At 39.6% G+C, this 24,699-nt stretch overlaps 1 protein-coding gene across 2 annotated transcripts in view; it reads right to left on the bottom strand.

Annotated features, from left to right (window-relative positions):
- The window catches only part of itpr2 (inositol 1,4,5-trisphosphate receptor, type 2), a 59,592-nt gene that overhangs the window by 21,572 nt on the left and 13,321 nt on the right, over window positions 1–24,699 (bottom strand). Inside the window, exons 11-40 of one of the 2 annotated variants that reach the window (XM_023955929.2) lie at window positions 23,096–23,244; window positions 22,653–22,752; window positions 22,417–22,577; window positions 22,202–22,343; window positions 21,901–22,059; window positions 20,784–20,956; window positions 20,373–20,492; window positions 19,960–20,139; window positions 19,614–19,865; window positions 19,395–19,542; window positions 18,989–19,136; window positions 17,992–18,179; window positions 17,782–17,899; window positions 17,628–17,685; window positions 17,370–17,535; window positions 17,103–17,270; window positions 16,168–16,254; window positions 15,977–16,102; window positions 15,749–15,871; window positions 15,443–15,643; window positions 14,082–14,333; window positions 13,873–13,998; window positions 13,603–13,731; window positions 13,391–13,511; window positions 13,126–13,307; window positions 12,829–12,971; window positions 11,463–11,571; window positions 2,053–2,170; window positions 1,051–1,232; window positions 786–966 (exon numbers count right to left, since the gene is read on the bottom strand). In XM_023955929.2, coding sequence (XP_023811697.1) covers window positions 786–966; window positions 1,051–1,232; window positions 2,053–2,170; window positions 11,463–11,571; window positions 12,829–12,971; window positions 13,126–13,307; window positions 13,391–13,511; window positions 13,603–13,731; window positions 13,873–13,998; window positions 14,082–14,333; window positions 15,443–15,643; window positions 15,749–15,871; window positions 15,977–16,102; window positions 16,168–16,254; window positions 17,103–17,270; window positions 17,370–17,535; window positions 17,628–17,685; window positions 17,782–17,899; window positions 17,992–18,179; window positions 18,989–19,136; window positions 19,395–19,542; window positions 19,614–19,865; window positions 19,960–20,139; window positions 20,373–20,492; window positions 20,784–20,956; window positions 21,901–22,059; window positions 22,202–22,343; window positions 22,417–22,577; window positions 22,653–22,752; window positions 23,096–23,244 — 4,510 coding nt within the window. The remainder of the gene's footprint in view (window positions 1–785; window positions 967–1,050; window positions 1,233–2,052; window positions 2,171–11,462; window positions 11,572–12,828; window positions 12,972–13,125; window positions 13,308–13,390; window positions 13,512–13,602; window positions 13,732–13,872; window positions 13,999–14,081; window positions 14,334–15,442; window positions 15,644–15,748; window positions 15,872–15,976; window positions 16,103–16,167; window positions 16,255–17,102; window positions 17,271–17,369; window positions 17,536–17,627; window positions 17,686–17,781; window positions 17,900–17,991; window positions 18,180–18,988; window positions 19,137–19,394; window positions 19,543–19,613; window positions 19,866–19,959; window positions 20,140–20,372; window positions 20,493–20,783; window positions 20,957–21,900; window positions 22,060–22,201; window positions 22,344–22,416; window positions 22,578–22,652; window positions 22,753–23,095; window positions 23,245–24,699) is intronic. The other variant, XM_023955930.2, reaches the window with a different exon arrangement.

The raw sequence follows: 24,699 nt of genomic DNA, 5'->3' as shown, positions 1-24,699 counted from the left end.
TTTTGTTCAGTTCTTTAACTCCCAAAGAAGCGTTGTGAAACAACAACGGCCATGAACTTGGGTTTGAAAAATGAACTAAAATGAATTTTGATTAATATGCATCTCAGCACCCTGCGACGGACTGGCGACCTGTCCAGGGTGTCCCCTGCCTTCACCCATAAGTAGGATAGGCTCCAGCAGCCCTGTGACCCCAAAAGGGACAAACAGAAGGAGATGAGGATGCATCTCAGCCACAGGTGCTTTTTTCCTGCTCTTATTTTTTAATCAACCATATTTCCAGCAAACTAAGACCATTGCATGCTCAGAAAAAACTTTTGATGACCTTCACTTTCTTTTTTGTCCTTAAAAAACCCTTTATCTAACAAACATCTCTAACAGTGAAGTCCGTCTGTGTTAAGTAGCAAAAACGTTTATCTTTGTTCCTTAGGCTATACAGTACTAGAAAAGAACTTTTGAATGTTTTGAATGCCTTGTGATGACGTTGATCTTGTGTCTGATCAATGAAGCTTTAATATTTTTGTTGCTGGCGAAGAAAAACCTTCTAAATTTTCCTAGAAATGTGTTTTAAAGTATTTGTGATTTGCTAAAGACAGATTATGACAGTAGTAGTGATCCTGAACAGTCAATAATGTTAAAGCATAAACATGAATATTTTCCTCCTACTTCCTGGAAAGTTTTTTTTCCCCCAGAAGCTTATGTTCTTCTTTACAATAAAACTTTTTTTTTTTTTTTTATTGACAGCGGTTGGCTCAGCTGTAGGAGGCAGACATGGAATGGAGCTTCACCTTTCTTAAACCTGTTGGAACTGACATCACTGTCCTCATCCCTTTTTCTGGAGCCCAGCTCAAACATGTTGACGGACACAGTGGCTCGGATCTCTTGCTGTGCCAAACGCATGCGGTCATAGAAAACCTTAAAGAACTTCTCGGACTTCTTCTGCTTGGACAGCTGGCTGTAGAAGGAGTTCTGGTCAGGGGGCAGAATGAGTGGTGAGGAACAAAATAAATTGAAAAAAAAGAAGCAGAGAAAATGAATTGCAGTGCAGATCACCTGCGTCTGTGTGTTCCCGCCTCGCAGAAGAGCAACACCCAGCAGGATGCTCTCCTCAAACACAAGGTCATTTTTGGTGTTCATGATGAGATCGATGACCAGCTCTGACGCTCCCACGCAGTCTAGAAGACACTGGATGTCCACCATGGTGTTGCAGGGCTTATCTATGTCCATTATGGTACCTGCCCAAAAGTTTGGAAAAAGAATACCAACAGATAAAGCAAGATTTACTCTACAATGCTGGCAATAAGCAGAGCTGAGGATCACTGCTGCAACAACAACTGATCTATTTAATTTAAAAGATTGCAAAACAACTTTAAATTGAATAAATAAATATCTATTTGTCAGGTTCTCCTTTCTAAAAAACAGTTTTCCCACTAATTGTGATTTAAATTGAACAAAAGTGGAAATTTGAATATGACAATTATAAATTCTTGCATTTAAACGGACAAAGGTGTTTATTTCTTGCCAATTATTTACTTGGAAAACACTTTTTCAATTTCCAAAATTTGCTCTTTTGAAGGAAAAAACATTGGATTAATCACGTTTTTAACCCCAGCCTTGGCACTGATTTGCTTTAAGGTTCTCAATAGTAATGTCAGATGATGAACCCCCTATGAGTTAAATTCAAGCTGGATTTATTGTTTTTTCTCCAAATGAAGAGAAAGGAGTTCTTGAGAGGGGAATAAATGCAGCAAAAGAAGAAACACGGCAAACACAAGTCCCTAAGAAATAGGTAAAAAATTCTTGGTTTTACCAAGACTTCCTACTTTTAGAAAAAAAGTCTAGTCACTAGATACATGTTTTCTAAAACTAACATCATTTTTGCCATTTTTCTTGCTAGACAGAAAATAAGACAATTTTTCCTTTTTCTTTTTTAAATGGGTCGTTGTACTTTCTTAAAAATCTGTTTTTGCTGTAAACTTATGGCGAAACAAGAGAAAGAAAGTTTAGTAAGTGGTAACTGCAGTATTTGGTAAGATTTCGGGGGATTTTCAGTACCTCCAGATGGCTTGACAAAACTTCCAGATGAGTTGTTTCCACTCACAAGCTCTGACCTGGAGAGAGGCTTCTGATTTCCAAAGTATCTGTTGAGTAGGATCTTTCTCAACTCATTTCCCTGTGGAAGAAAGAATCGTAATGTGAAATCCAACATCAAAATTGTTTAACAAGAACTTTTTTTGCAGACTTCTTTTTCTGTCAAACCATGTATAAATATCATTAAGGCTATTAAAAGAAATCATGACAAAGCAATAATGTGAAGAACTGCAAGCAAGAGAATTGAGGTTTCATCTTATTCAACCCAACAATGGAATTCTTAAATCTAGAATAAGTGCCCATTCTAGATTTATATTCTAAATACCAAATTTGGCTGATAAAGCTCATTCTGAATAATTTAAAATAAATACTATTTTTAAAAAGAAATCATAAAATTAGGTACTTTTCCAACGTTTTTTGATTTTAAAGTAAGTTTAAGTAAACGCCATTTACCATTTAAAAATAATTAATTATTTGACAGTTTTTGGAGCAATTCTTTCATTATAAATGTGACCTTTTCTGCACATTTCTCCTTAATATCTTCACAGTTTCAAGAAAGTGACAACTTGGTCTGATTGCTACAGAATATTGTCAGCTGCTGGTTCAGTACTTGTTCATTAAAAGAAAGAACTCTTTCGTGCGGTAAATTGACAGAAATATTACTGCAGTCCAGCAACAATATTTCATGAATTAATACATTTTTAACAGCGTGCCAAACTTTGTCCAGACGTATTTTGACAGTAAGAGGAACAAATGATGCAGCCTCGTGTCTGCTGTGGAGGCAGGCGAGGTGTGGAGCAGCTGAAGATCCAGAAGCTTAGTGCGCCGAGGAGCAAAGATGTGTGGATGCATGTGTAGCTGATGCTCCCTGTGTCAGTAAACACTCCATCTCATCTGCAGTCAGCACAGACAGTTGTCTGCCTGCACTGTCTGGCTGAGCCGCCTCACAAAAACACACACACACACACACTTTTTCGAACTGAAGGTAATGATCCATTAAGTCAGCTTCACTCGTTTCCTCACAGCAACAATCCATTCTCAGTGTAACTACAAGCTCAGTGCTATATTTTATAAAGCACTGGCTCTTTTACTGATTGCAGATTCAGTCATGTTTGGCTTAACACGTCCCCTTTTCCTGATGGGAAGTGGGGGTTTAAAGGATTGGGGGGGGGGGGGGGGGGGGCACGTTTTTTGTTTTCTTGCTCGCCTCGTTTCTGAGCGATGCAGTCTGCCGGCTGCAGAGACACAAGGAGCAGAGGAGTCAGCCCCTTCTGAGTCATCTGCTCGCTGCTGCATTGACGAGAAAAACTCCAGTCAGTGATGCAAGAGCCACAAGAAAGAGAGATAAAAATAAAAAGGTAGACCTGACAAAAGAAAGAGACGAGGAGAGGAGTGGGAAAGAAAAAGGAAAAAAAAAAAAAACTAACAAGAGGCAGACAATCATGATGTGTTAAAATGTGCACTGGCACGCCACACTGCGGCTCTGGTGTCCAAGTTTGGATGAGCTGCAATCTCCACAGCCAGCATCTTTCAGCCCCCCTCCCCTTCTAACAGCTCTTCTGTCTACAGAGCTCTCCCACTCTGGAGATATTCAGGACCGAAAGACAAAGCAAGTGCTCTGCTTTAGGTGCCGGAGACCCCAGCAGACGCAGTTCAAACCGGGTAAGCACAGTCAGGCTGCACCTGAAGGGAGTGCTCGCCAATTAAAATCAGTTTGGGTATTGACAGGGGGCTTGAGGTACAATAAAGTTTTCTAACAGACTATGCAAGTCCAATAACTTTTTTTTCATCTGATTGACATGTGGCAGATTTTTTAGAACTACATATCTGGACATGTTCAAATCATTGACTGTATACAAGATCTGGACCCCTCCCTCCTTACTTTCCAAATAGGAAGAACCCAATGGCTCCAAGATGCCAAAATCCCATAAATTGCTATTGGGAAATAAACAGCTATTACGGTAATCAGTCATTCTATTTATTAGAATAACCATTCTTGCTCTTATAGCTTATCTTTTTTTTTTTTTTTTTACATATTCTTGCCAATCCTAATTTTGTTTTCATGATATTTATTTTCTTTATTGCAAGTTATTTAAGTAATAAATCAACCAATCAGATGCCTCAACAAAAGTATGGGGTCTCGTGTTAGCCCGCTTTCAGTAGTAGAGGAGTGTGGACTTCCAACAAGCTCACTCCTGTTTGGTAGGAGTGGTTGCCATAAAAATGTCGACTCAGCCCGACTCAGACCAATCACGGCTTACTGACATCATCTGTCTCCAATCTGGCAACATCCATATTGCAATAAAAAATAACAATAAAAATAATTTAAAAAAAGGGCAACTGAATTGACTTTATTTCATTGGAGCCAGAAGTAAATCGTTTTCTACGGGTGATCTCACACTCACTCGGTCCAGTTCTCATATACAATCAATGGTTCCAAGAAGTGTCAGGCTGATTTGACCTTTTTGAGAAAGTTGGGTGTTTAATGATGACATTGACCATAGATGTTTAAAAAAAAAGGGTTTTAAATTGGTCCCGTGCAAAACCAATGAATCGCGCGACCACAAGCTTTGTCCGTTTATACACATTAAACCGCATTGGCTGCATCATGGAAAAACATGACCATGATTCTTGCCTCCTATTGCAGCAAGAGCCCCATTGAAAAGCATTTTGCTTTTAAATCTGTGTTAAAGCCCAAACCTGATGCTGCAAAAAGCATTGCCAGGGGCACTTTAGTTTGACATTAGTTGACCACTCCAGATTTAGATTACTGGTATACACATTGGGAGTTTTGGAAAATGTTCTCAAATAAAGAACAAAAAACTGTCCATGTTCATGGTTCACACAGCTTCACAAGCTAAAACTCAAAATGAAGGAGTAGTTTTTACTCAATTCTTTGGTTAAATTGTCTCTTTTAAACTCTCTTCGCTTTGAGAAGAAACATAAAAACATTAGAATACAAATGTACAGCTTTTAAGTGAACAAATGGTATATACATCTGATTAAATCCTTCACAAAAAACAACCACCACCAAGCATCACGAGTTGCATTTTTGCAGTATTTTCAAGCTGCAGTTCCACAGCACATGAAATGATTTTACCCAACAAACAAGCACATCAGCAAAACAAATTAAGCCCACATGTGAGAGCAATTTTTGAAAGCCATTCAGGGAAATACAAGAGCAGAAGCGCAAACAAGCATTTAGCAAAAGGTTAACTGGTGGATCATTGTGCAAGTGTCATTCACTAACATTGTTAAGCACTCACTGTGTTTATTAAAGATGGTAATACTTAAAGCTGAGGGTAGGTCAGACTGACCTGAACGCTTAGTGCAGAACTTCAATTGTCTGAACAAAAGGGACTTTTCGGGCAAGACCAATTCTAAACCATTTCCCTTTTTTTAAGGTAACCAAATTATTATAACTTTTTGGGTAAAACTGTTCATTTAGCTTTAGATGGATAACCTACAAACATAGTGAGTCACCTATTCAATGATATCCATATAATTAAGTGCAATAAACACGTTTCAATAAGAGAAGCATTTATTCCCACTGCAACATCTACAGGATAAAGACTGTAACTACATACGCTTGGATATAAAATTTTCATTTTTGTTGTTTTAAGTTTCAAATATACTGGAGACCCTTCAAATCTAATGAAGCTTAATTTAAACATGACTTATTAAAAGAATCTACGCTCATTCTTTGCCTATTAGGCCTATCAGGCTTTAACATTTTAACATTTTAACATACAAACCAAAAGGTGAACTCAAACCATTTAGAAGGAAAACAATTTATTTTAATTATTAATTATAATAAGAAAAGGTTTGCTGAAGAGGTTTGACTGTACAGTGGCAAATTTGGTTTCTTTCTGGCTGCCATTTAGTGGAAATGTTTGGTTTTTGAGCTCCAGACCACCAACTAATGCTGTAGCTGCCTGCAAACTCTTGGGTTGTTTCCAAATCCCTCACTACTTAGTGCTCTATATACCGGTAAGTGCATTTGCCACTTTGTAGTGCTGTCCAAAACAACAATTCCAAAATCCAGTGCCGTATAAATTTCTAGAAGTCTCTGCAAAAAACTAATCTGCATCAATGCTCCCTAGATTAGTGGATATAGACCACAATGCATTGCATTTGAAGGATTTCTTATTTGAGAAATTGTTTTCAAATCCATTTTTTTATAAAAAATACAAGTTTTTATCATCACATTCAAAGATAGCGTTTTTAAAATGTTCCTACTAATTAAGTTTTTACTTTGGGAGATCTGTGATGTCACATTTGGGGTTAAAAAAAAAAAGGAGTGAGCATGGTGTCCGAACTACTTTTAAAATCCAGGGCACTGGATAGTACAGCACTATATAGTTTTTAGTAGTCAGGGAGTAGGGAGGGAATTTCGGACATAGCCTTAAATTGAGAGGCTAAGATTTTGCTCCATTTCTCCTTCTTCTGGTGGTTGTATGCATTGGATCGGGTGGGGGGTGGGGTCAGTCGGTCATCATCCTTTCCCTGATTCTGTTCTATAACCCCTCTGCTTTTTTTCTATTCTGGAGCACCCCTAATATGCTGGTTACTGGTTGCTAGGATTGAAAATTTTTAACTGATGGTTATTTTACCACTCACTAACTTGGCAATACTAATAAGGCTTCATCACTGCTAAACCGTTTCTTAATAAAATGCTTTTAAATATGTTCGCTGTTTTATAAAAAATAAAGCCAGGTTTTGATTCAAGAATCTGGTAATAATGTTTAACTTTAAAATTAACTGGGAATTTGTGCTGTAAATGTGTGGGGTGCAGGTAAAGAGAGGGGAAGTCCTGGGATCATGTTGAGCTTTTTCCATGTATCCATCTACTTGTTCTTACACCTCAATGGATACTAATGGCTTTCATAAATAAAGACGGAAAACGAAGAATCCACTTTGATAGGATAAGCGAAGGTTTTGCTGCTTAATCAATAAGCCCCAAAGATTTATGGCACCATGCCTCCCTTTCAAGATCCAATACGTTTATAACAAAATTTTAATTTCTTGTGTTATGTCTTTTGAACATTTGCATGTGTATTTCATTTGAGAAAAACGGAGAAACTCTTTTGGATAATAGATGAAATGTCTTTAACTTAAAAAATAGGTCCGGATGAACTTTGTACAAACTTTCTCCGAGTTGGAACCATCCTGAATGACAGAGTCTTCACAGATATGTGCATCTGATGTAAATAATGTTTTCTTCTGCCAAAGATGTATTGCCATTCATGTAAAAGGTAATTTTTAGAAGTTGTCATAAAATATTGTTAAATTAAATTTAAAGTTTAATATAAAAGGCTGCACATTAAAATAGTTGGAGGGGTAATTTTTCTACCCGACTTTAGGGACAATTTCTCTGAAGCGTAGCTGGTTACTTGTTTTATCGCTGGTCTATCTTCACTAATTAGGAGGTTATTTTTGAGCAGTTACTGGTGGAGAAACTTTCTCTGGGTTGAGCAGCATGCTCCAGGCCTGAGGCATTTCTACATAGAGTACACAGACCCTCTGTGCCCAGTCATGACCAGAGCAGACAAACAGCATTTGCTAATCCCCCATCGCTATGGAAACCAACATGTGGTGTTTTCCTAAACCATAGCTGAACCGATGTACCAGAGGAGATGAGGGCTAGAGGAAGGAGGAACCTTTAATCCATGAAAAAACAGAGGCCTGGGTATTTCATCAGGCTGCATTTTACAAAAGGTCAAACCGTATGAAGTAAAACTGGGTTAAAGAGACCATCTTCTTCGTGAGGAAATTCTAAGCTGAGGTCTAAGAGGGTCACCGCTAGCAGATATGGGAAACCCTAGTAAGACACAATTAGTCACACGGCCAGCACGCCACCACACACCTAAGCCTGTGTGAGCGAGACTTTGCCCCGACATGCGTGCATGCGATGCTTTTAGCATCAAGAGGGTGTAATCTGTAAATCTGCTTTGCCTTGGGCAGGTGGTGTGAAACTTGGCAAGCTGGGAAGAAAGAGAGATGGGCAGAGAGACGGTGGGTGAATAGAAGGGAGAGGAAGAGGAGGCTATTGCATAACTGGGTTTTTTTTTTAGTCACTGTAAACAAGAAGACATAGGCACACATGACAAACATCAGTTTCAAGACATGACATCTAAGATAAAAAAAAAAAATAGTTTCCGTCTACATCACATTGTCTAGAAGAAGGTTTTATATTTTCTTTTTTGTCACCAAATCCCATAAAAGAACTCAGGACAACAATGGTTTGGATCTTATTAACAGGCACTGTCTGTGGGTCTTTTACATTGTCGCCTGTTCACAAAACTTAAATTATTAGATGAACATAAAAAACAAATTTAGCCAAATAAATATCTTGGATAATGTGGTTCTGGTTTCAAAAGATAAATCTTAAAACTTCAAAGGCCCACTTCAAAGAAAACCGGATTTTTAACATGCACATGTAGAAAACATAAAGAAAATTAGACTTAAAATTGTATTTTTAAGTATTTCTTTATTCAAATTGTTGTTAATTAGAATCAGATAAAAATAATGTAAGCCCTCTGCTCCGCTCCATTCTGATGAATTTACTTGCATGCAAATAGATCCAGCATTAAAGGGTAGCTCCAATATTGCTAGCTATTTTTCTTGCACCTATTATGTTAAGTCGTGAGGTTGTGAGGGGCTGTAAGCAGAGGGCGGACTTACTCCGCACCAATGGTCAAGCCCACAACTCTGAGGCAAATCTCTGATCATTTCCTGCCGCCCTGCAGAAACTGTGTCCTAGAAAACAATGCAGGTTTTTGGATTTATGCTAAAAACGGCTTAATCCTAATTATAAAACCAATGGGGACCCCTTTAAAATGGTTTAAAAGTTGATTGGAGTGAAACTTTACAGCCTTGTTTCCATTGATCAGTCCGGTCCAGTCCCTTGTAGTCTGCTTGGGTTTAGTAGCTCCTCCCTAACCGTTCCGTTCCATTTTTCTGTGGACCTACAACCACCGGGGGCCCAAAAAATGGTTAAACTATTCTTGCCCTAATGGGTCAATTTTAATATTTGGAAACGCTTAAAATACTGTTTGGACTAGTTTGGACCAGACCATACCACTCAGTGGCAACGAGGCATAAGCATTAAATGACTGCCCCACATACCGGTACATAAAGTCAAACTAAAAACAACTATGATCAAAATTTGTTCAAAAATGATCACAATAGACATTTTACAAAAATTACAGCTCAATTGGTTAGGTGACTGTCATGTAGAAAATATTTGCTTCCTTAGGCAAAACCCTTCACTCTGCTGCCTGTCTGGGTCTCCCTGTGGCTTGAAAATACAGGATTGTGTCAGGAAGAGCATCCGACCTAAAAACTCTGCCAAACCACCTGTGCAAATCAGTGACAGCTGATTTGCTGTGGCGACCCCTAATGTGACAAGTCCAAAGGTGAACAAACAAGGACTTAATAAAAATCTGCTTCTCAGCATACATTTCATCTTTAGCTTGTGAGTTTTAACCCTTGTGCTATCCTATGGGGTCCAGATGACCCGATCCTTACATTGACGTGTTATCCCTACCATGATAAAGGCTGAAGAGGATTCCATGTAAGTGAAGATCACATATCATTGAAGTAAAAAGGCTTAGCGCACTGTCTTGTGGGGTCTAGAATGACCCCAGTTCCAATGTTAAAGTGCCTAGGATAGCACAAGGTTACATTGTCATTTGCGATAAATTTCTGTTTGGTATAATCTTTGAAACCTTTTTAATGTGTTTTGTATCCCAGGATCTAACATAAAGTTTCACGAGCATCTGCACTTGAGCAGCCAGAACAAGTGTTCTATCCGAGTGCAGGTGGCCCAGCCAGAGCTCCAGCCATGATCTGGCCAAGCACAGATCAGGGTCTGGGTCGAACGAGCTCCAGAATAAGCTGCAGACAGAATGCGAGAGACAAAGCAGGAGGAGGACAGAGTGATCGAATACAGGGGGGAGTGAGAACGTGATGGTCCACGTGACGCTGGCTCAGCCACTGCAGGCTGTTACGTAAGCGCACCCCCTGCCCTGTCTCCTCATGTACTGAGCAGACTCTGCTTCTCTCCAATCCCTCTGCCTGCAGACGCTGCCCATTCCCCCCCCCCTCCTCCTCCTCCTTTCACTCACATGGCTCCTCACATGGTTCTCCCTCTTCCCCTCCCTTCCTCTCACTCGCCGCCACCCACTCGCTGCACCCCAGGGGAGCCACCAACCTCTGCTGCCGATGCTGTCACTCTGTCTCTCCCCTTCTGTTTTTGTCTCCGTTTCTCTTTCTCTCATTATTTCCATCAATCGCTACCCCCCTTCCCCTCCCCTGTTTCATGCAGCGGGGCTGCAGCACCACACTCAGGGCTGCAGGGAAATGACAGAGACCACGAATAAATACAGACACACACATGCATCTGACACGTCTTTACCGCACTGTCTGGCATCCCAGAGATGCTCTAAAACAGCACTTCCACCTCCAGCTGCTTGGAGTCGGCTGAGCTCACAGACAGCACACTCTTCATAAATACAGTCTCTGCAGCAAAACTGTTCAAATGATAAAGAAACACCTTTTGTTTTAAGCGGTGGCTTCGCAGGTCAACACTTCACACAGACACGGTCAAGACTATCTGCTGCAGTTGCAGCCATATAACTGGCTGATTCCAAACTTACATTAAGGAGCAGTTAGACCGGTGCGCCTAATAAAGTGGCCACTAGTGAGTGCTATCATAATCTCTCAAATATTGCAAAGTGGGCTCGGCACCAAGCAAAACATTTGGCACCCCTTTGGAGATGTTCGATCATTTCAAAGACTGATTTACAGGAGAAGCACATTGCGTAAAAACGTTCCTGTAGCTCTGAGTTCACCTTCCGACCCCAAGGTCCACATAGAAAAAAACACAAAGACACTTCCTCACGACTCCTCCACCAACTTTGATGTTCACTTTTTGGCCTCTGTCTGAGAGGAGGTGAGGGAGGACTCCATACCTCCATCTCACTTCGCTGCAGTATTGATTTGTTTGTTCAGTGCTTGCCCCCCTACCTCCTATACCTCCCCTTACTTCCTTCTTTCTATTCTGCTCAGAAAAAAAGTGTCCTCAAGTGCCTTGTTGCCTTATGTAACATATACAACCTAAAGCATACTGATTAGAGGAGTCTGGGCTTTTGGCCGAGAGACTTGGGGAAAACAAGGAGTCTGTTGCACTGCCAATGGGAGAACATTGCTGCTGGCAACATGAAGGCAAGCCAAAATCCTTAGAAAACTTCTGAATACTTTCCCTTATATTAAAAAGTGTTTATTGTATGCATGCAAGGCTAAAACATAATTTTGCAGGAAAGCTTTACTTTGAAAAAGGTTATGCATTTTGAAACAGTTCCAGCACTCACAGATTCATTAAAGCATTCCTTCTGGTCAAGCATCTCTCTGAGAGTCTGCAGGATCTTCACACACAGCTTCTCCTCTTTGTCCATGAGCTTCTTGGTGTGTTTGATTAGTCTGACAGAGAGACATAAGACACATTTTCTTATAATGTAGTCACATGTGGAACCACAGCAGAAAATATCAAAGAGAAAGTTGTGGTTTTAAACTAAATGGCGTATACTTATATAGCGCCTTTCTTCCTACAAGGACAAAGCGCTTTACACTCACAGACCCATTCACCCAGTCACACATTCACTCACACACACATTCACTCACACATTCAGACCATGGTGGCGGCTCCGCTGCCAAGCACAGGCGCCTGCCTACCACCAGAGGCAAGGTGGGGTTCAGTGTCTTGCCCAAGGACACTTCGACTCATGGGCGAGCAAGGCAGGATTCGAACCTGCAATCTTACGATCATGGGTCGACCGCCCTACCGCTGCACCACGGCCGCCCGGTATTTTCAATCTTAGTGTAGTATACATGAGAGAGGACAGACTACTAAGATAAAGAACTACCTTTCCCTTTTCAGATACAGGTCTTGTTTGTTGACTTGATTCATTTGGGTCAGATAGATAACTGTTAGGCTATAAGTGAGCTGTTAAACAAAAATCTAGTACAAAGAGTCTTTCCATCTTTTAAACTTTATTTTTGTCTTTGTTTTTAAATTTAGCCTTTTCTCTATAACTTTTTCCTTGTTTTTTTAATAAATTTTCAGAATTTTCCTTAACATTTAATTTGCTGATTTATGTGCAGTGGAACTCTTTATTTCAGCCTTTTTCTGTATTTCAAAAATAATTTTATACATTTTTTGTTTAACTGGAATGTATAATTTCATTATTTTTAAAAAGTAGCTCAGGTTGTCCTTTTGTCTATAGATTTTATTAATATTTAGAATTTTTTCTTACCACAAGTTAGTATGTACTTCTACATACCCTATAAACATCTATCATCCATATTTTATGGCTAGTAGAAAAATAAAACCTCTGGAATTTTTTCAAAGTATTTATTATATATAAATGAATTATGTAATAAACTAATCTTTACGAACTATAATATAATTCATTTAAAACTTCCTTTAAAACACATTGCCGTACATTAGACAGATAAACTGGTTGAATATGTTTTGCAGCTTTTAACATCAGACCTTTAGCCATCAAACATGACTTTATTGCACATTTTTAAATAACACAGCATTTATTTAAAAACTTTTCATGTGAAATTTTACATTTTTAATTATTTTTATTTAATTAGTTATTCTTAATCTCCTAAATATCAAATACTGAAGTTATGAAATTTTCTTAAGAGTGTGTCATATGTTAAGAGACTTACTTTGACATGAAGATGCCACTCTCGCAGCGTAATCGTGCATTTTCTGGAAACAGCAGCTCAGGGCTGTAAAGAACGTCAACCAGAACAGAGAACTCCGCCTGGACCAGGGGACTGAACTGCTCTTCAAGAAGGGACACAACCCCCTGTACATGACGGACAGAGAAATTACTGACATTACTGACTGGATTTTTAGCTTTTATTTTGAAATTCAAAATGAAAAAAATCCAAGAAATGATTCCTATGTAATGATGATGTGTATAACACTATAAATTACAATGCTCTGATGAAATACCACACCTGCAGTTTGTCAATTATGTTCTTGTAATCAGGGCCTCCCAGTGGCTCCTTACGAGGTCGTGAGCGGGCAGATATTCTCCAATCTTTAGCTGCCCGCTGCACCGTGCTGGTATGGATCTTGAGCGACAGATGGTTGACCTGACTGTCCAGATCGACCGGGATGGCAATTGCCCGGGCCTTTGCTAAGGACAGAAAATTACATTTACATTACATTTTAAAATCTGATGATAAAAGGTGTTGCATAACCAGAACAAAGTTTACTCACCAACATCTGCCAGGGTTTTGATACAACTCTCAATATTGGCCTTCTGAGCCGAGGTGGTCCAGTTACAATTTGTCAGTCTGAAAGCTGACTGGAGCAGCTTGATGAATGTAGATTGATTTGACTGCAAAAGGAAAAGTTCATTGTTGGTTTTTTTTGTTTTTTTTTTTGCAAATTAAGTTAGAAAAATCTGCGTAAGATCCAGAAAACAACACCTGCAGCACGGAGTGATTTACAGAGAAAGGTGAGCTGAAGAAACCCTTGACGATGCCCATCACCGCGTCGGTCACATACTTCTCTAAGAGTGGGTCGGCATGGTTACGGTCAATGGTAGTGTTGCACACCTTAAAACAAAAGAAAAAGTCTCAATTATCTCATATTCAGACCAGACTTCCCCACATTTGCCATTTTCATAGATCCTGACATGAACACTGACTCATTAGGAGAGAAAATTTAGTACATCCATGACTCTCAAAGACTCTTACTGTGGCCATGTCCACTAAGAAGTTATCGAAGAGCTTCCAAATATGGCAGGATGTGTAGATCTCCTTCATTTCTACCTCTGTGTCCACATAGCAGTGATTTACAAAGTTTACATATGCAGTTTTCACCTAAAGGTTAAAGAAAGGAGAACAGAAGCTTAAAAATCCATCCACGATTGGATTAGTTCAAACAAAAATCTTTGGGGTGCTACCTCTGGAACACAGTTCTCTTCCGTGACCACTTTCACAATGTCATCCAGGGGCAACAGAGAGTTGCACTTTAGCTCGGTGTACACGTTTTTGCCTTCAGTGCAGGCGGCCAGCAGCTCCACCAGGGTGTTGTGATACGCCAGAGCGCCATCCTCGTCGCTGCGCTCCCGCTCCGAGCGCATCAGATCTTTCAGCACTTGAAAGGATGAGCGGTCATTGTAGAACACCAGCACGTCCTCCCCTGCATTCACCAGCTGGAGACAGAGAGGAGCAAGTTCAAGTAGATAATTGCAGGGATGTATCTTCCCTTTGATTCATGTTTATACTTCAATGCTCTTTTCTACTATTTGACACTACATTACTTTAATTACATCAGTTTAAACCTGTGTTTTTTCAACAATTTTTGAGCCACGGCACACTTTAACCTTGACAAAAATCCTGTGGCACACCAGCATCCAAAGATTTAAAAAAAGGAGAAACTCAGTCTGTATTGATCTACAGCACCTCCGCAATCTCACATGCATTCTTGTGATAATATTGGCAGAAAAAGCTGGAAGTTGCAGCTTTTTTTTTCTAAAAGATTTAATAAAAGTTAAGTTAGAAGATTTAAAAACTGTTTGATGTGTGTTCGATGTGGTTTCCAAGACGTTTAGTAAAGAAAACTCATTGTGCGCTGAGACGCTGTCACTTTAACCCAATGCATCATGGGAGATTTAGTGAAACAGCCGCCGAACGCAGACAAGCGTCTCTGAGCTGCATTGTTTTGTTCACTTGTTCCATAGTCTGACACCGGATTCTGTGGAAAGCTACACCGCTAAAGACGAGCTTTAGCTGGTATTTTTGTCAGAACTGAGAGACTTTATGAGCAGAATCAGAACAAGGAAGTGAAGACTTTAACCACTTCTGATTGGTCCGACCGATGACATGTGATTAAGCCTCCAAGAATGATTGGTGGAGACAGTTAAAGGGGCGGGACTTTTCCGAAAACAGTTGCAGCTAAATCGCGGTACCGTCATTCTTGTCAAAATGTTTTTAATAGAATCAAATAAACACAAAGGAAAAAGTATTTGACAATCTTTCATATTCCTAACTACTCAGTGTTTTATCAGGGCCTGTTTGGATGAACACAGAGCTGATATCATGCAGATGGAAAATGTTTTTAGATCCGTTAATGAGGGCAATTTCTCACTGCACACCTGACAATCTCCCATGGCACACTGGTGTGCCGTGGCACACCGGTTGAAAAACACTGGTTTAAACAAATATGAGTCAACATCGAGGCTGCTTTTAACCTACCTGATTCACAAATGTACATGTTTGATTGAAAAACAGATCTGGAGTCAGACAAAAACAAAAGGTTCACCTCTGTCATGACTTTGTCCTGACATTTCTTCACATACTTCCCATCGGATTTCACAATGGTTTCCAAAAACTTGAGGTATTTGGTGTGTCTTCCGTGTGTTTCGATGCAGTGGACATAGTGATGGACGACACGGTCGCTGATCTCATTACACAGCTGATAGTTGTTCATGAAGATGTGACGCATCGTCTCAGCTTCCAGCAGCTGCAGGAAGAATGAACTATGATTGTTATTTTGGAAGATAATCGACTTTAGTAAACATCAAGGCAAAGAAATAATGTACTGTTATACACAGAAACAACAACAGACCCCAGGTGTGAGAAAGAGATTAAGATGTTTGTGCAGAAGAACTTGGTTCTGATGGTTTCCTTTGCAGAAGTTCTGCAGAAATGTGTGAGCTAGCGTCATTATCTGCTGCATCTTCTCATCATTCTGAAACAAGAAGAAACAAGACAAACAAGAGTCTTTTTTAAAAACAGAAAAACGATAACCAATACCAACATAACATGGACTCAGCTTCACTGGTTTACCATCTACCTGCTCATACTGGATCTGCAGCAGGTCCAGCACCACAGTATGGGCTCCCATGTTTTTCAGCAGGCGCTGCTGCTGCACCCGGCTCTTCTTACTTTGATTGCACAGCTTTGTGAGCCGCTGCAGGATCTAAAGAAAAGGCTGAATCATTCTCTGACCTCTTATTTTTTCATTGGGAAAAAAAATGAGATTACCTCTTTGACTATGTTATAGTTGTTCCCCTTGTTAGAGTCAATCTGAGGTTTGTTGTCCTCCTCCTGTACTGGACTCAGAACAACATCCTGGTAGAGAAATAAGGCAAAAAAATCCAGAATCATTTTAGGCCTCATTCCTTAAAGATTGTGAAAAATGTGGCTAAATAAAGCATTCTGCTCTATGTGGGCTTCCCACTTCCCAAATTTGAAAGCCACCAAATGGTCAGAGACCCATTCACTCAGAGATCCAGAAATCAAATTTTTTTTCTCCTCAATCTGCCAATTTCAAAAGAAGAAAACTGCAGGTTCTGTAGATATGGCGCCCAGTTGTAATCCAGTTTGTGAGCCTCTATTTAGAGTTAGACTTTGTGCTCAGTAATCCTTTCAGTTCAATGCAGCCAAATAAAAGAAGAAAAAGCCAATTTGATTCTATTCTGGTTTGACATGAAAAAACACAAATATAACAGTGATTTTAAGTATGCAAAAAATTAGTGACAATCTGGGTTTCTAATAACAAAAAAAAGAATATTTATAACTAAATCATTTGAAAGGGATGTTACTTTAAAGTCTGAAAGGTTGTAGAGCTCAGGTTGTTCAGCCAAATCAGAAATGATGCATTTCTGCTCTTAATGTTATCATTAAAATAGGCATTGATCACACGTTTCCGCCAGATTTGATGGATCTTGTTAACAGACAAACATATAAAAACATGAGCTAAAATCTTTATGTAAGAAAGATTATGTATTTTCCTCATCCTGGCATTATGTTTTCTTTTTATTTTAACTTATATCTTGAATAGATATAAGATTACAAGCATTTGCAAAATAATACAATTATGTATGAACAGGAGCATAGCAGATTGAACTGAAAGGTGTTAGTAATGGGATCAGGATGCAGAAACACAGTCAAACGCTCAGCAGGACACTGCACAGTACTTCATTGTTGGCCTCTTCGGCCAGCCTGACCCCCAACTCTTCGCTGCTGTAGACTCCGCTCTTCTCCACCCACAACTCAGACTTCTCAACAGTCAGACGCAGCTGGTCCAGATCTGCCTTGATCTGCTTGTAGTTGTCTACATCTTGCTCAGACACCAGGAGCTGGACCTAAAAACACAAAAGAAGGCAGAAAATAACCTAAACTTGAAGCAGAAAGTCTCCAGAGAAAGCAGTAATGGGGGGGAGAGCTAGATCGATTGGTGGTACCTGCTTGAAGGCCTGCAGCATTTCAGCTCTTTGACTGAAGTGTTTAAAGATGAGCTGCAGTGATCCAGACACCAGGGGCGGATAATCTTGCATGATGAGGTGTATGAGAACCCTCAAAAATGTCCGACCACCCTCTTCATCCAGCTCCACTGCACTTTGCTCGGAACTGAAAAAAATTATGAAAAAATAAAAAAAGGATTAGAACAGTTAGTAGCCAGAGCTTAAGATCATATTCAAACATAGCAAGACTTCACCAACCTTCCTGCAAACATGGACTCTGCTTTTGCTGCAATCTCACCTATGTCGGGATCAGATGCTAGGAATAAAAAAGGTTGATATTTAGGATAGCTTGCACTGATGAGCACCAGACATGCTCACAATAAATCTTTTTTATGACAGAGAAAAGACTCACGACTTATGAAAGACATTTCAGACATAGACATGTCGACCATGCTCTTCTCTCCAAACTCTTTCTTGTAGATGGACAACAAATTTGTGATCCTGTAGTCCAACCTCACACTGAGGATGAACTGAGCAAACGGAAACAGAAATGAGTTAAAGGCAGAAGTAAAAAATAAAAAAGAAGCAGAAAGTTTTCCTTCAGCCTGCGGGTTATCCTTACCTGGAGGATCTCAATGATCTTCAGTTTTGTGTCCATCACCATGTCGTCCTCATCGTCGGGCATGATTTGTCCTTTCCCATATCGCAAAGAAGGTGGGCTGTCGGGCAGATTTTGGGGCACACCTCGGCTCATCACCATCTGAGTCATCATTTCTCCGACGCCATGAATCGTTCGCAGAACGTTGTTTCCTGAAGATCACATTTTATTTTCACTAACTTTTGACCCGCACATCTATTTTCAGGAACGTCTGGAGTATGAAGGCCCACTCCGATCATCTTTTAAGCTACTTTAAAAGCGTTTCCAGTGGTCTTTACCTAATAATTATGACTTTTTAGCTAGAATTTTAAAAAGTGTGTCGTTTTCTAGAACATAGGTTTTGCAGAGCGGCAGTAGTTCATTAGAAATTCACCACTGAGCTGTGGGAGGGACTATTGATACAGAGTAACCCCGTCCCCCTTCCTGTTACTCCTACCCTGCTAACTTACAAACCTCTAACAACCCCAACCTCATATTACCAGTGCAACAAAAATGACAAGTAATATTGGAGCTATCCAGCTGTAAAGTTTTGAGCCAGATGCTCCAATGAGGAAAATGAAGACGTACATTGATCTATTTGTCTGCAAGTGAATGCATCAGAAGAAAGAGGAGCATGGAGCATGTGGCCCACCCAGCATACATTCTTTTTCAAATGGCATTCTTTTCATCTGATTCACGATTGGAATAAAGACATTCACAGAAACACAATTTTAAGCCCAATTTTCGTTGTATTTGTCCTCCAAACATCATTTCATTGGAGTGAGTTTTTTTAATCCTCACTTGTTGATGTAGTTTTACTAAAAATATTTTAATGCAGACATCTATCGCCCTGCAGACAATTGATTGCTGCATACATATTTCCATCAAGCTGCCTGAAACTGTAAAATTCTCTTTTCGTGATACTTGTACTTCTGAACTTCATAAGGCAAAAAAACAACGAAAGCATTGGAACTGCACTAACCTGAGTCTGGACCTTTGTTCAGCTTGCTGATGAGGTTGACTGGATACTGGAAAATGTCCAGGATGGCCAGCAGGGTGCGCGTGAGCCGCAGCAGCTCGCTGAAGCTGTAAAAACCAAAGTCAACCAGCTTTCGAGCCAGATTTACCACCTAAAGGGAAAAGGTCAGATGTTGTTAAAACACAAAGCAGGATAATGCAGTCAAGCAGATGACAGTGACAATAAAAGTTCTTCCATCTCAGTTTTTGGCTTCAATGTATTGCTACTTAATGTTTTAAAGAAAAACAACAGATTACAAATAATGTCAGATTTGTCTTAGGCCTCTAAGTACACTAGCCAGTATGTTTGTTTAACAACTCAATGTAGCTGCAGAGGCTTTGACTGTTATTAGAAGACATTGTTATTTTACCTCCAGAGTGAGTTCATTCTTATCCTTATCTCCAAACGGAAAAGACTGGTTGACTACGTCTTTGAGATATTCTTCCACAAACTCCATGGTGGAGGCAAATTTCCTCTTCATGTCCTCTCTCGAGCTGTCCGTTGACTCGTACTCATACCTGGAGGACATGGGTTTGCCGTTTAACAACATCCCTGCACATAATGTAACGGCTTTGGAGGAGATGCTCACTCGTCGATAGTGATCTTGGAGGGGATCTCAGTCCAGAGGCGGGCGTAGCGCACCGGAACCACAGACTCCTGCGGGTCGCGGTCTACGTGCATATGCAGCATGAGGCGGCAGAAGGCCGCTCTGAGGTCGTAGGGCAGGCAGTCGTCAAACATGCAGCGCAGGATCAGATCCACAGGTAACTGACTGGAGATCTGGTTGATGGCGAGGTACTGGCGGTCCAAACACATCTTAGCAAAAAGGTTCAGCTGATACCTGCAGAGGAGAGGTACAGACTATTGACTTCATGTACATTTCATTTGAAATCAGTACAAATAACACTGGAAAAATACAACGTAAGTGTCCCAACCTGTAATAAGTAATGTTTTCCACATCCTTCTTGTGGTTGGACTTAGCATCCTGTGCAAGGTGGCGTATGGATTTGCCGTAAGGCTCCTTGTTGCTGTCGATCCAGTAGAGCCAGACCTCCTCCTCCTCTATGTCCTCCTGCATTGAGGACTCCACGTTGGCTGGCATGTTAGAGATTAGCCTAGCGGGTTATGGAGAGAAAAAAACAGATTACACACCAAAATGCAATTATTCACAAACATAATAGCAAAAAAAGTATGTGGTAAAGAGAAAATATGAAATTCACAATAATAAACAGAAAAAACCTTCACTGCTGCCTAACGTGGAGAGATACCTTATGTTTAAACACGCTTCAGAGACAAACAGAGATGTGAGAAGCTTTTTGAAATTTCCAAAGCAGCTGGCGTGACTCACTTGGTTTGGAAGAGGATTTCAGCGTTGCTGGGGTTGAGCATAAATTTACAGATAAGCTCCTGTGTGACGGGGATGGCCATCTTGTTGGACACACAGAGATCAGACAAATAATCCAGGTATCTGATAAAACAGATTGGACACGGAATCAATAAAGTTCAACAAATTCAGGCAGATTGCTCCCCATTTATTAAAGAGGACAAAACAAAACCTATAAACTCATTTTTGGGGTTTACCAAACAATCACATATTTCAAGTCTCACTCCAATCATCTTCTAAAGAAATGTAAATTTAAGATTAATTTTCTATATACATGTCCTCCGTCAAGAGAAAAATCCTACAAGAACATGTTAAACAACCCCAAAACACCATTTCATTGGAGTGAGTCTTTAAAAAAGGACATGCTGATTTTACCTGGGTTCCCGGTTGCGCCTGAGCTGGTTAACAAAGGTCTCGATCTCCCTGGCAGTGATGTGTTGCTCAAGCAGCTTGCGGTTGTTGTGCAGCAGTGCAGTGATTGTGTCTTCAGCTAGAATCTCGTACCCAATCTGAGACTGCATGATGGAAAAATTTTTGGCGATATATTCCTGAAAGAAAAAAGAAAAAACCTGATTCTTTATGTTTATACAGTTAGGAAATCATAACTGCAGAGTTGACTATGTTACTTGTACATATATAATGTACTAGTATTTATATAATAGATCAAATCAAATATTGCATATTATAAACTAACCAAAAACAGTTAACGAGTCACACTTGTTGTTTTTTTTATTTAACTGCCAAATCTTCATGTTTTTCTATTTTCATTACCCCTTGACAAAAAATAATTTTCATTTTAGACATTCATGGTTTGGAAGCCATAAATTAATTTCGTCTGGGAATAAATAAAAAACGTATAAATAATAAAAGATTGATGACAAAATTATAATGTAAAAATCATCAAATATTTGACATCTCCTAAATATAACCTACCACATTGTTAATTTAGGAAAAAATGTAAAAAAAAAAAAAGATGGCATTTCTTTGAATCTTAAGTCAATTTTACTTCGTTTACTTTTATTTTTTAGAATGACAATGTTATGATCAATTGTGAAAAGATGTACGACTCCTTTTTGTTGCTATGACACCTGGAAATGCAGTTCCTCCTTAACACCCCGTTACCTGAATGCTCCACATTCATTTTCCTTTTTGATTAAGGATCAATAAAGACAATCCATCCATCAGGCTGTTAGCCAACCGCTAATACATGCAGACTCAAAAAGGTCACACTAGTCTGTAATTACCAAAGGGCGTTCTGTTTGAAGCTCACTAATGCTGCAGATCCTTTCAATTCCACACAAAGTATTTGTCGATCTTTGCTTTCAGCACTTGCTGTGTTTAATCCAACAGTTCAAAAATTTTAATTAAAAAAACATATGGTCACATTTCAATTTTTCCTTAAATTTGGTCGTTTTTAAATTCATTTTTTATGGCACAAAAGTTTTTCTTAATTGGTACTATTGATACGTAGAAAATAGGAAGGATCACGTACTTGATTCTTCCGATAGTCCTGTTGAGAATGTCGCAGAACTCTGTAGCAGAGTTTCAGGATGTACTTGATGTGAGCATATCTCTGATCTCCCAGCTGCTCCAGCTTCAGCATGGCGCCTTCTCCATTATCTATAAACGGAGCCTCAAGGATGCCAAATATCTGGAGCACAAAAAACAAAACAAAACATATATGGATCACGTTAACCAGCTGCAGTGCCTATGGACCACAGCAGAAGTTGAAAACCTTATGTGAATAGTGGTTTACACTTCAGCTCAGTCTCTGTGGTTTCACTTATCATTACCTGGGCAAGGATGTTTTGCTCCCTCATGAGTTTCTGCCTCTCTCGGTTGGGAGATGAGGTGGCCACAGAAAGAACATCCTGTCCGTTGTTTGGTACCACACACACAAAGAAAACCAGGTCCTCCAGGAGCTTGGTCACAAACCTGAAGATGAATTGAAACGTCAAATCGTAATGCTCACACAATAAAAGTAACCTTCATTCTGATGTCCTCATACCTCCTCTCATTCTGAGGAAGGTTATCATTCTGGATTTTCTTCACTGTCGCTTCCAAGACCTTGCTGGCATCATTAGCAAAGTCCAGGTCTCTGACTTCGGATAGCGGAACGGACACGATGGCAAAAGCTTCTTTGTCCTCTTTTGAGCGACAGGTGCCAATCTGACAGGATGACCCAAGAAAGACACAAGTAAAAAATCTTCTTATTTTTAGATTGAGCAAGTTTTGTGTTCAGACCTTAAGCATAACTGGTCGCTCCTCCTCTGCATCAATGGGAAAGTTGGTGCTGGTCACCCAGGTGTTGGTGCACAGGTGCCGAAGTCTCACATAGGAGTTTCTGAGGAAGGATGGAAGCAATACTTAACAGCTGATATGAGTTCAGGGAATGCAAACCCACAAAAAAACAGTTTATTAAACCACTTTGGGAATATTCATTCATCATTTTTTTTTATATCAAAATGATTTTATGAATTAAATAGGTGCAGGACCAGTTATCATTCCCGCATTTGAAAAGAAAAAATTATGCCAAAAAAAGGTCAGGAAAATATATTTCACAGTTAATAACCAACTAATTCAAAAAACAACTCAAAACCTGGAGTCAAAATGATCATTATCTCTAATTTTATTAGATTTTCTAGGGTTAGCTGTTGAATGCAGTTAGCTCCACGTGAGAGACGGACCTGGGAACAGGACAATCGGTCCGCTGTAGAGTGGTGGGGTCCAGCTCAAACAGAGAAGCAATGTCGCTTCCTGGAAGAGAAACCAGGGTGTAGGCGATCCTCTCTGCTGCCTGATGCTTCCTTTTGGAGTACACTGCATCGGTCTCATTCTGCAGCGCAAACGATCACACATCGTTTTGAGTAAAATACACCTTAAGCATTGTTCAAATGAGTACTAGAATCCCAGTGGTAATCAAGCAAAAACTAGATCAAAATAAATGCACCCCTCTTAATATTACTGAGAGAGCACTTTATGGCATAGTCAAAATTTTATGTATTATTTTTATGTATTATTATACATGAAACTACTAAAAAATACATACAATAAATGATTAAAACAGAAAAATATATAGAACTAGAAATGCAACCTTAAAAAAATCTGACTCTCATAGTGAATGCGAGCTTGTAAAAGTGGGTTTTAAGATGCATTTTAACACTTGCTGAATATTTAGTTTTTCACAGATTTTGCGACAAACATATAAAAGCTCAATCCCCTCTGAGATTCCTCTTGAACCTCCATAGCTCTAGGAGAAGTCCATGTTGAAATCCAAGTTTGTTTTGTGTGAAGCAAAATAACCCCAATAAGCTGGGAAGGATGACAGGAAGTGTGTTTTTTACCGTCATCATGAAAACTTACAAAAGGTCATAGCCATAAAAGCATGGACAGAAGCGTTTTAAGGGGAAATGAAATGATAAATATACCTGATTATTTTGTGCATAGCAATGAAAAGTGTTATTAAATTAGAGCCTAAGAGAAGCAGGAACATAGAAAAAAGAAGCATCCCTAATATTCAACCCTGTGGAACCCCAAATGTCACAGAAGCTGTGACAGATTTAAAATCAGAAAGACTTGCCCACCTAACTGTCTACCAGAAAATATTTAAAACCAAGATATTGTGGTACCAGAAAACTCCACAAAGTTTTAAAACCCACTGCACAGATGTCAAACCTTTTAATTATACATCTTAATTATATTTATGCAGTTTTTTGCCAAAAATCTTGGACAGTTTCTGCAAAGTTTCGTTAGTTCATTAGAAATTTGCCTCTGAGTTGTAGACTGTTGGAGCAGAGGGAGTCTGTCTAAACTTCCCAACATCTATCTGTTAACGCGCTCTCTCACTAACTTACAGCGCCTCACCCCCCCGACATAGCATTACCGGAGCAACAAAAAAGGCGAGCAATATTGGAGCTGTCCAGCCGTACAGTTTAGAGCCAGATGCCAGCTCAGACGAGAGAAAAAAAAGGCACATATGGATGTATTTGTCTGCAATTGGATGCATCAGAATGGAGCGGAACAGGGAGCTTGTGGCTTGCTGTTGTAGCTTCTACAATACACCTACAAGCTTTTTCCAACCGCATTTTTTCACCTGCTCCTCATTCACAACAATTTGAATAATTAATACTCAGGAATGTAATTTTAAGCCTAATTATATTTCTACAAGTCGTCCATCATGAGAAAAATGCAACAAGCACATGTTAAAAACACTAAAAATAATATTTCATTGTAGTTGGTCTTTAAAAGCTGGTGCCCTGCATGTTCTCCAGGTATTAGCTTCTTTTTTTGG

This window comes from Oryzias latipes, chromosome 6 (assembly GCF_053564925.1).
Source record: "Oryzias latipes strain Hd-rR chromosome 6, Olatipes_Hd-rR_3.1".
NCBI classification, from domain to species: domain Eukaryota; kingdom Metazoa; phylum Chordata; class Actinopteri; order Beloniformes; family Adrianichthyidae; genus Oryzias; species Oryzias latipes.
This window is presented reverse-complemented; position numbering and strand designations above follow the sequence as displayed.